The 11,700-nt window shown below is 46.3% G+C and overlaps 2 protein-coding genes across 2 annotated transcripts; one reads left to right on the forward strand and one right to left on the reverse strand.

The window, feature by feature from the left end:
* The first annotated feature begins 312 nt into the window (after positions 1-312).
* Positions 313-10,135, forward strand: LOC123452990 (SCAR-like protein 1). Its single transcript, XM_045129743.1, has 11 exons — positions 313-547; positions 1,754-1,917; positions 2,011-2,134; positions 2,218-2,344; positions 3,059-3,117; positions 3,260-4,329; positions 4,433-4,831; positions 4,933-9,170; positions 9,258-9,422; positions 9,505-9,624; positions 9,712-10,135. The coding sequence occupies exons 1-11, from the start codon at positions 396-398 to the stop codon at positions 9,757-9,759; spliced, it is 6,666 nt and encodes a 2,221-aa protein (XP_044985678.1). The 5' UTR covers positions 313-395; the 3' UTR covers positions 9,760-10,135.
* A 7-nt stretch (positions 10,136-10,142) lies between these two features.
* LOC123452991 (CASP-like protein 4B3) lies at positions 10,143-11,150 on the reverse strand. The gene is made up of 3 exons (XM_045129744.1): positions 10,777-11,150; positions 10,562-10,700; positions 10,143-10,453 (listed from the first exon to the last, which is right to left on the reverse strand). Exons 1-3 carry the CDS (start codon positions 11,010-11,012, stop codon positions 10,262-10,264), a joined length of 567 nt encoding a protein of 188 aa, XP_044985679.1. The 5' UTR covers positions 11,013-11,150; the 3' UTR covers positions 10,143-10,261.
* Positions 11,151-11,700: the final 550 nt, after the last annotated feature.

The raw sequence follows: 11,700 nt of genomic DNA on the forward strand, positions 1-11,700 counted from the left end.
GACCGGTGGGGGCACCCACACGGCAGCGAGCAGGGTAGGCGGGCCCTGCGTGGGCGCGAACCGGGGAGGGGTCACGGGCCGCGGCGGGGAGCACGCGGGCCCACGTGGCAGAGAGCCCGCCCCGTGATAAGAATGTGTTCTCACTTTCTCTGACGCCCCACCTCGTCTTCCTCCCGTCCCGTCCCTGCACCTGCACTGAATCGGGTAGTGGTGGTGGAATATTTTTTCCTCCCCCCCACGCGCTGCTACGCCCACCCGCGAGAACCCACCCGAGCTCACGCGCCGCTGCCGCCGCGAGTGCGAGTGCGACTGCGAGTGGAGTAAAGCGGAGGAGGCGCTCCAATGGTGGCGGAGTCCTGAAGGCTTAGGGAGCGGGCGAGGGAGCGGGAGCGGAGATGATACGGTACCAGGTGCGGAACGAGTACGGGCTGGCGGATCCGGCGCTGTACGCGCCCGAGGAGGAGGAGGATGACCCGGAGGCGCTGCTCGAGGGCGTCGCCATGGCCGGCCTCGTCGGCCTGCTCCGCCAGCTCGGGGATCTCGCAGAGTAAGTGCCGCCTCCGCTACTGTACTGCACCCCCCCTGCCTCCTTCTGCGCCTGCTGCGAGGGTTCGTGCGAGAGCTTGTTGCGAGGCTGCCCTCGCCGCGGAGTAAAATAATTGGGCGTATGCTGTTTTTGGGAGCATCTATGTGTAGTGTAGATAGATGACTTTATGAGTTTAGTTTAGTTTACTGCCTTTTAGGTTTCATAAGGAGGCTTCCGCATATTCTGGGAGGGTGGTTGGGCTCGTCTGCGCAGTTCGAAGGCGCCAATTGGCTGGGGAATTCGCTTCACGGGCAGCATTTCGCTCCAAATTCTTAACCATTGAGGGATACACTTCAGAATTTTCCGTCCAATTTGGGCACATGACCGGCCTTCAGCACTTTCGGCTTTTATGGGTGTGGAATTGTTTCCCTATTCATAGGAGGCGTCTGTGGCGGTTTCGATTTTAATGGGGTGGAGTTGTTTCCCTGCATTGTGAGCTGGGCCAATGCCGACGTTCTGGTTTTGGGGAGAATTCATGTTCTGCGTGCCACAGTTGGTAGTTGATTTTAACAAGGATTCTGGTTATCAGAGACAGCTTTGAGCTTGCACTTTAGAACACAAGTCACAATTCGGTAGACAACGGACGCACTTGAATTGCAGTGGAAAGATACGGGTCTTCATTTTTCTTGTATTTCTGCACAACCTTGTATCAGAATTGAGGTTTATCTAGAGAACTGACAAATGATAGCATTGTTGTGGATCTCAATACAGAGAATAAATTCTTACAAATAAGACGAGAGTGCCCTCGATATTTGTGGATGGAATTGGTTATAATAGAATTGCCCATGCTTCCTAGATGATGGTATAGTGTTTTCATCCTAGTCTCCAGATTCCGCAGTGTTCTCAACATAAATTTTGGTCAAGTAATAGTCATTCTTTGGAAGAAAAAAATCTATCCTGACACATCATGTCCCCAATTAGAATTCACAAACGTGAATTGTTACGTGAACAATTTTAATGGCTTTCAGCAGGTTTTGTTGCTAGTTTTACTGTCCTCTTGAAGTTTTGTTGCAATAGTTTGCTGTGTAGACGCGTATCTTGTCGATTGCCAATGCTTCCATCCATGTTGTAATATGTGTAGGAAACACAGTGTTCTAAACTAGAAGTGGACATGTCATTCTTTCCATTCGTACTGAAGAGCTTTTGTATTTCCTTTGTGCAAAAAAGGTTCGCCGCAGAAATTTTTCATGACCTGCATGAAGATGTAATGGCCACTGCTTCTAGAGGGCATGGTTTGATGCTTAGATTGCAGCAGCTAGAGGCAGAATTTCCTGCAGTTGAGAAGGCAATCATAGCACAGACCGACCATTCAAATTATCTACATGATGATGGTTAGTTGAAAGTTCAAAACGACCACATTTTATGATTACTCTTTTGTACTATTATGTTCTTACGTCTGAAGTTCTTGGTGCATTCTCTTGTAGGTGTTGAGTGGCATTCAAATCTTCAGCTTAATCAGAATTTGATCACGATAGGAGATATGCCTCGTTTCATTTTGGATTCATATGAAGAATGTCGTGGCCCACCACATTTGTTCACATTGGATAAGTATGTGGATGCTTTCTATTTTTGTGTGTGGGTATATACCATGGATGCGTTATCAGCAATTACACACCAGTATTATTCTGCAGGTTCGATGTTGCTGGTGCTGGGGCCTCCTTAAAACGATATTCAGACCCCTCTTTCTTTAAGATGGGACAGACCTCCAACATGATTGAGCCGGATTACTTAAGAGAGAAGAAGCCCCGTAGGATAAAGGCAAGTAATACATTCTCAATTACTGGCAGCTCCCCCCCCCCCCCCCCCCCCCACACACACACACACACACACACTTTTTTTCCGAATAAAAAAATTGCCCCCTTCAGTTATTCTTCACTTTGTGATACATACTTTACCGAAAGAGCCCCCTCCAAGTAAAATGCGATGGTAGTTGCTATGTCCTTCATGAACTTAAAATAACTTTTCTATTTGGAAAAGGCTAACGTAGTATTTTACCAAATTGACCATGTGCACATGAAGTTTAGAATCGTCTTTACAGCACATAAGCTTAGCTTCAGCTTGAGATTCGGGGTCATCCAAATTGGACAACACAAAAAATATTGATGCAAGAAAAAGCTGCTGCACAGTAGTGTTTATTCAGTTTGAAGGACCGTCAAGAGAAATTGCATTTTTCATCTATCCATCAAACTGAAAAAGTCTTGCGCCCCGCTTTATATATAAAGCAACGACCATGTCATTTACTTTATGGTCGTTGCTTTATGGTCATTTTCATCTATCAATAGCTGATACATAATAAGTTATCATCTGAACTTGCCTTGGACTTTTGAGAGTAGACCCGGTTCTTTACCTGTGGTATGTTCGTCAAGTCATTTATTCTGTTTAAGTATATGCAGATCTTCGTGGTTCCTTATATTTATCAAATCAGAACAATTTCCTTGAAGTTAGAAACTTACCGAAGTCTTTCTCTTTCAGAAGAAGGCTATGCGAAGGAAAGGGGAAACACTCGAATCATTGCTTATTGCGAACTCTGAGTAAGTTTAGGGCCACTGGATTGGTCATGTGCATAAGATTCACCAAAAGGAGCCTATATACTAGGGGCAATTTTAGTTCGAAATGATTTTAGACTATATTTACCATGACACAATGTAATACTGTTTTGCGCAAAATCTGCAGGTCTCAAATTACTTCCTCAAAAGATCGATCTTCTAGAAAAGTTCCACCAAGGACAACAAAACTGAAATCCAGGCATTTACGGGATTCTTATAATAAAACTATAAGCAGAATCTGCAGGGAACAATTGCAAGAAGTAATTTCATCACAACAAAAGATCTTGTCAAACTATTCCGCAAGGAACTTCCATGCAAAATTTAGGTCAACTGACTCAAGTGAAATAATATCTTCATTTGGAGAATTAGACAATTTCAGTGCTTCCGCTCAGTATTTTACTAAACATGAACTGACGAAGGTTGTTCCGGTAGATGAATCTGATACCTTGGTGACTGCATCTGCACCCATTAATGGACAGGATTTCCTTGAGGTAGATGATGGTCAATTTCTGGCAACACAACAGGAACATTTCGAAATGGAACAAATCTGCAAGGGATCTCCATTGCAGTCAGTGCAGGAAGAGAAACTTCAATTGGCTGTAGATCCTGTTTACCATGACGATGATCCCTGCAGGCCTGATAATATTGGTAGTGATCAAGACAAGTTTATTGACACCCTTAATACTGAATCAGAAGGTGAAGCCGATCATAGCATGAAAAGTCAAAAGAATCTCAGTGCCAAAATGGAAGTGGATAATTTGAACTGTGATGGCAAGGAAGCTGAAAGTGTGCTGGATGTACAGTTTCCAGAACTAGGCCCCGCGGAAGTCCTGTCATCAGGGTTGAGCAATCCATGCAATGACACAGAACCAACCCGTGCAGATTCATTTCTGCTAAGTGACTCTTCTCCTTCTGCAGTGTCAGACACAAAAGATACAGACTCTGATTCAGATTCTTGCAAACAATTGAGCGGTGATAATTGGATCAACGACAAAGAGTCTTGTAATGATGTTGATCTAATGGATGTCAGCTCATCATCCAGTGTAACCTCTGATGAAAATGGTAACTTTGAAACTGAGACTAATCTCAATGGCTCTGTACAAAACCAGGAGGTGTCTATTCTCCCTTCCAATGATCATGCTGTTGCTATCCCTAGTTCTGAAAAACAGTTATCCCAGACAACTAGTGGCTTGGATGGTAATTCTTTCTATCTTCTTGTATATGTTTGGGTAGACCCAAATTGCCTCGAATGAGTTTTCTCTGCGTTTTCTTTGACCTTACATAGTTATTGTGTTGCCAGGTTTGGCTAGCATTAGCAGTGATTACCATGAAATAGCATATCGCTCAGCGGAGGGTGGCCAAAACAAGGTGGATGATACTTCTACGATATCTGGACAACCCAATGATGTTTCACATGCTGGTGGAAAATTTGAAGTTCCACATGCTGATGATTCTTTACTCCATAGTAGGATAGTCAATCAAGAACAGTTACAGTTGCCCAAGAAACAGTTTGAAGAATGCACATCTCTAGGTACAGCTGTCCAAGAAACAGATAGCAAATTTGCATCACTGCCAGACATGGATCCTGTTGTGCACATGAATGACTTGGAGTTCAACAATGTTGCACATCCTGCAGAAATTTATACGAGTACAACTCCAACTAGTTTGTATCCTGATGGTTCCCACAAGCATCTTGATAGTAAGTCAATCGTTTTTTTTTCCTTTCATCGCCGGTTGTTTTACTTAAATCATTTATTTAGCCCGGTGAATTACATTGGTTTATTGGAACATTTTTTGTAGAGCTTGATTCAGGAGTTATACCAATTCATTCAAGCACGCCGGATAATCAGTTGTATGAATCAGATCATGGTAAATTGGTTGAGGAATTGCACTGTTTACCAGATGAAGATCTATATAAGCATGTTGCAGAAGATCAAGAAATGGTTGTGCTGGAAAAAGGGCCCTGTTCAGTTTGGCTCGACGCGCACAGAGAAGATTCCATGCAGGCGTCTGTTGTGCCCATGCACTTCTCTGATGTTCAAGTGATCCCAGAATGTACTGAATCTGTACCGACTTCTCAACATGACACGGCAGCTCATCCAAGTGAGATGCTGGAACCATCTCCACAAGTATTGAATGATGATATAAAGCCATCGTTGATAGATGCCCCACCAGCTTCTAGTACTGCCCCTATACTTGGTACCAGCATGTCCTGCATGGAATACCATGAATCAATTGAAACAGGGAAAAATGTGGAGTGCGGTGAAGTTCTAGTTGATGCTGAGCTTGTAGAAGAATCGACTACCAGCAGGTTTGAAGATGACATGATACCTTCTGAAGAGGAGCACGGTGATGGTGCCAAATATACTGAGAAATCAGAGGTTCTGCCAACAAATTATAGGGAGGAAAACTCTAGTCATGATGTACCATTGCAGTCCAGTCCTTTCAGAGAAGACATTGAAGCAGGTGAAGCTACCTGTGAAAACCTTGGATCACTAGAAGAGTCAAGAGGACATATCTATAGAGAAAGTATGTTGCAGACAGCCAATCTTCCACAGCCTATTGAAATAGGAACGTCAGGCAAAACACTGGGTGGCAGTGATGATATTCTATATGTTCCACATTCACATTTTCCAGAAGAATCTTTTTGTCAAGAGGAATTACCAGATGAGACCACTCTAATTGCTGAAGAAGTTCCATGTCAATGTAATTTGGACAAGGATGTTACAGTAAGCTCAAACAGTAACATGGTGGGGGAGCAACTATCAGATGTCGATCAAGACTTGGTGAGGGTGTTATCTGCTCAAGATTCCTTTGGCACAAACCCATTCGTCGATCCTGGGTACATAGTGAGCTCTACTGATCCTTTGCCCAGTATGAGCTATCAACCATGTTGCTCTGAAGAAGAAGATGATTTTCTCTCAGAACTTCTAATCCAGCAGGTTAACATTGGAGCAAAAGAGAATCTGTACCTGCTTGATGATTCTCTTTGGGAACCTGCAACTCCACCCGATGAAGCACCATTACCATCAGAAGTCATGACTGAACAGGACTTCAGATCCTTGTGCCATGAATACCATGAGATTGATTTTACTGCTGCCACAGAAGGCTTTGATTGTAAACCATCCTCAGATTCTAAGGATATTACAGCGGAATGTTCTCAGCCGGAATTAGACCAGGTAGCGGTTTGTTCTCAGCCGGATTCTCAGCTTGCTGAATGTTCATCTGCCATGGATATAATAGGCGAAACATTTGTGCCCATATCTGCCATGGAAGTTCCTGATGGCGGGAAACAAGCAGTGGATTCTGACTTGAGATCTCACGAGTCTCTCGGCGATGTGAGAAATCCTGAACTTGATATCCCATCTGTTCCAGTGAAACTAGAGCAGGAACAACATCCCTTGCCTGAGGTTGTTTCGGATAGTGGTATATATGGTTCTCGTTCAGGCAACATTATTCCAGTGAAAGAAGAGCAGGACCCCGGTGCTAACCTTCTTCCACGAGCTTTAATTAATGAAAAGGTAGGTGAACTGGATGTTCACTCGAGTAACTCACCAGTGGAACCGGTGGTAGGAGCACGTGGCTTGGATGAACTAGATGGCCTTCCTTCAAGGAAACCTATTGCAACCCAGGAATCAGACGGTTGTGTCTTGGATGAACCTAACTCTCAATCTGTTCCACCTTCCTCAACGGATAAGACGGTTGACAATATAGATGTCCCTCCTCTGAGGATTGCTCTTGCAGCTGAGGAGTCTGAAAATCGGTTTACAGGTGAAAATGTTTCTCAGATTGGCACATCTTCCATTTGTGAGAAGATTGATGAATCTGGTGCCCCTCCTTCGAGCAATGTTGTTCTTGTGGAAAAGGAGGCACAGGTTTGTGCTCCAGGTGAACTTGATTCTGAAATTGCATCATGGTTTTTGCCTAACAAGAAAATAGACGAACTAGATTGTTCTCCTTTGAGTGGTTCTGTGTTGGTAGAAGACGAGTTGGAACATCATGTCTTAGGTGTTCCTGATTCCCAAATTGCTCCATATTCGTCAGTAAATGACAAGACTGTCGGGCCAGGTGATGCTACATCAGTAAATGATACAGAGGTAGGGTGGGAAACTTGTCCGTCTCCTGAATTGGATCCTCCGGTTGCTCCATGTCCCTTAAGTGATCACAATGTCGGTAAACTAGACGTGACTCCATCATGCAATGTCCAAGTGGAAGCAGAGGATGAACCCTATCACTCACCTGAACTTGGTACTGGAATTGCTCCATATTCTTCAGCAAATAATAAGATTGATGTAGCAGGTGCTGCTACATCAGTAAATGATACAGAGGTAGGATGGGAAACTTGCCCGTCGCCTGAATTGGATCCTCAGTTTGCTCCATGCCCCTTAAGTGATTACATTGTTGGTAAACTAGATGAGACTCCAGCATGTAATGTCCAAGTGGAAGCAGAGAATGGACCCTATTACTCACCTGAATTTGATACCAGAATTTCTTCATATTCTTCAGTAAATGATAAGATTGATGTACCAGGTGCTGCTACATCAATACATGATATGGAGGTAGAGGAAGGGTGGGAAGCATGTGCATCCCCTGAATTGGATTCTCAAAGTGCTCTGTGCCCCATGAGTGAGGACAGGGTTGGTGAACTAGATGGATCTTCGTCATGCAATGTCCAAGTGGAAGCAGAGAATGCGTCCTATTGCTCACCCCGAATTGCACCGGGTTCTTTGAATTCTAGTGCGCTAGCTGAGAGATCAGCAATGGCTTCTACTTCTGTCATGCATAGTACCGAGGAGAACTATCGGGTCTCTCCTGTTCCACCACACACTGAACCGTTTCCAAGTGTATGCAGTGAAGATCCTCCAAAACTACCCCCTCTTCCTCCTCTTCAATGGAGGCTTGGAAGGCCTCGACTGGGATTTCTGAGTACAAAAGACCGTGTGCCTGACCCTGCAAGCACAACAACTTCCATTTTGCCTGTATCGAGCCAAGATATGGATAATGGCCTAGTTTCACTTGACCAAATGGAAGAACCAATAGCGTCAGTTTCCTCTCAAGATATCCAAGAGAGGTATCAGAATTTTATGGTAGACAATAGTGATCAAAGGGTAGAATCTGGAAAACCTTCTACACTTCAAACAGTAAATGATGTCACAGGGGAACATGACATGCCATTTTCAGAGGCTTGTGGGAACATTAAGCATGAGGGGCATATCACTTCATCACCAACGGAGGCTGAAGAACATCGGAATGGCAGTGGGGCCACTGAACATGTAATTAAGCAGCAAGATCGCCAACAGCACCTCTTATGTTCAGATATTTCAGGCACCACTGAGCATCTGAAATCTACCGATCCAGCTGCATCGGAGGATGACAAAACGGTGGATGATCACAATGGTGCACGTAACGTGCATTTACACACAGCGAGCCCTTCAACAGCAGGGCATGTTTCTAAAAATGGTAGTTATCGGCAATCTCTGCACGGGGAATCGTTATCAGGGACTTCAGACAAGGAAGAGCATAGTTCAAATGCATCAGATGAGAAGAATCTGAAAGACCAGTCAATCATAAGTGGGTTACCTTCAGACACAACAGAACATACTGCATCGCACTCAGTGTTAGAAGAAGGCAATAGCCAGGAGAGTAAGTTACAGGAAAAAGATGCGGACAACCTCAAGGGTGGTCCGTCTGAAGGCCAGTCACATACTGCAGAATCAATGGTATCTGAAGATTATCCTCATGGTGATCATAACTTGGACACAGAGAGTATACTTCAGCCAAACCCGTTGTGGCCTAGCAATATAAGTAAATATCTTGATGACCTTGGTGAAGGCGGCTATGCACATGCCGAGCAGCCACCAGTGACGGGATGGACTGTTGGACCTCAGATGCTTCATCCTAATTATGGAATATCATCGGAAGGGAGCCGGTTTGAACCTGAGGTCACAGATTATCGCTTGACCAGAAAGCCAGTTTCAGTGAGAAACATCCCAAGAAATCCACTGGTTGATGCTGTTGCTGCTCATGATCGAAGCACGGTATTCTTCCGCCTTCCTCATGAACATACACGTGTGATGTGCTTGTGTTTCCTGTCTTTAACCTAACCCCATTTATATTTTTCGCAGATGCGGAAGGTTTCAGAGCTTGCTCCCGCCACAGATAAGCCAAATACCAATGATAAAAACTTGTGGCTTGAGCAGATAAGGAACAAAGTTGGAGAGCTTGCTCCCACCGCAGATAAGCCAAATACCAACGATAAAAACTCGTGGCTTGAGCAGATAAGGAACAAGGTTGGTAAATAGAAATCTCCCCCTTCTCCCTGTAAACCCTCCCACTATCTCACTGACTTGCTTTTTGTTTGCACTTGATCAGACCTTTGACCTGAAACCAGTGGGTTCTGCTCAACCGACATCCATGAGAGCCCCTGCTAGGGCCTCTAGTGGAAACTTGAGAGTTGCTGCAATAATAGAGAAAGCGAATGCCATACGACAGGTTGCCCATCTAAAGTTAACCTCACAGTGTTGTCGTCGACATCTTTTCTGTTATTTGTCTCTTACATATGTTTCTGTTATGGAGCAGGCGGTGGGAAGCGATGACGAAGACGACGATAATTGGAGCGACACATAGAGCACCAGCTATTTTGCCCTCCTGGTGTTCTTGTCTTGGCAGAAAGGTGCCAAACCAGCAAGATCTTGGACTGGGTGCACAGCCATGCATGCCATCTTATGGTCCTGAGACGTCTTGTCTCTTGTACATATAGTATAGGGAAATGCCCATATGTTTATGTCTTTTTGCCATTCTTCTCTCCATTCTTTTTGGCCTCGCTGTGTGTATACTTGCCTCCCCCGGCAGCAAAGGCTGCAGACGGTAGGCATGTTCTTAGGAGACCAATTTGTTCAGGTCTAGTGTAAATTGTTAACCTCTCATTCTTAGCCTTTGTTTGCATTATAGATCTATAGTACATTTATCTTGAAATGCAAAATGGATTAGCGTGCTGTGATCATCCTGGATTGATACCGAATTGATTTACGATTTTACAAAATTATGAGTATCCATTTGATCCAGTTATACAGGTGCTTTCTTTCCCTTGGTGACAGACAGATACATGGGAGAGTCATGTGTGCTTGTGCTAAACAATGGCTTCCAAGGAAAGATTGTACCCAGAGATGAGGGCCGAGAGGCTGATGGCCAAGAAGGCGAAGAAGGCCAGGCTAATGGCGGCCGCGGCGGAGTCGTTGAACAGGTTGTCGGTGGCCTGGCGCATGTAGTCCGTCACCGGCGCCGCCGCGGACAAGCCCGATATCAGGGAGTAGGCCACCACCTGCCACGATAAAGTTTCAGACCAGGGAAATCTTTCAGGTTGTTGGGTCAAAGCCGGCTGACAGATATTGGTGGTTAGACAGACAGACAGACGGCTGGGGGTTGGCACCTGATCTCCGGCGAAGTCGACGACGGCCGCCGCCTTCCTCCCGGCGACGAGGTCCCGGCCGGAGCTGAGCCTGTGCGCGTCGCGCACCAGCTGCGCCGTGGCGTACAGGAGCGCGATGATCGACATGCCCAGGCAGTAGCTGCGCGACAGGTCAAGGGTCAGATCAGGTGGCAGATGATGAGACGGGGATCGACGGATGGGTCTCGACGACGTGCTTGTATTCCGGGTAGGTGCTGAAGTCCTGGGCGCCGCCGCGGCCGTGCACGTCGGTGGCCATGACGACGAGGGCCAGCAGGGAGAAGAGCCACGCGAAGGCCCGCAGCAGCAGCCGCGCCCGGATCGGCGCCGCCTCCATCTTCCACCGCTCTGCGATCGACCTCGACGCCGGCACGCTGCTGCCGGCGGCGGCCGGCGCGTCGTGCGGCTCGCTGCTGGCTGGGGAGAACGACATCGTTGACTGGGGCTGTCGGAACGGACGCGATGATGCACACTTGGCGCCGAAATGATGACCTGGTATATAGAACTCTGGCGTGCCGGCCGCACGCCGGCGGGCCGAGGCTGCGGCGACAAACCGGTGAGGTTTCGCGGTTGGTTAATCTAACCGGCTGAGTCACTTCGACGTTGGGTGATGGATACTAGTGGGCCAGTGATCTGCGCCGCTGACCGGCGCAACGGTTCCGCCGGTCACCCCAGGCCGTCCGATGCAGGGAGCCACCTTCGTCAGATCTATGAGCAACCTTACTGAAGGCACTGAAGCAAACCGTTGCAGCAAATCAATACTATCTATGTTGCAACCTCATCCCACCCAACCACGTACGAGGAAAACAGAGACCTCCCGCTCCCCGTGCCGGCCCGTCCCCGATCTACGTCGACGACGGCTAGATTCGCCGGGTTTTTGGTTGCCGGCGACAGGAAGAGCTCGAGGAGGGTCTTCCCCATCTATCACGGGACTTGGGATTTGCTTCAACCATAGTGCGCATTTGCTACAACCAACATACTAATTGGCTACATGTTGCATCCTAATTGTTGCATTCATAATGTGCATTTGCTATAACCAGCATACTAATTTGCTACATGTTGCATCCTAATTGCTGCATCCATAGTGTGCATTTGCTATAACCAGCATACTAATTTGCTAC

This window comes from Hordeum vulgare, chromosome 5H, assembly GCF_904849725.1.
Source record: "Hordeum vulgare subsp. vulgare chromosome 5H, MorexV3_pseudomolecules_assembly, whole genome shotgun sequence".
Taxonomy (NCBI): domain Eukaryota; kingdom Viridiplantae; phylum Streptophyta; class Magnoliopsida; order Poales; family Poaceae; genus Hordeum; species Hordeum vulgare.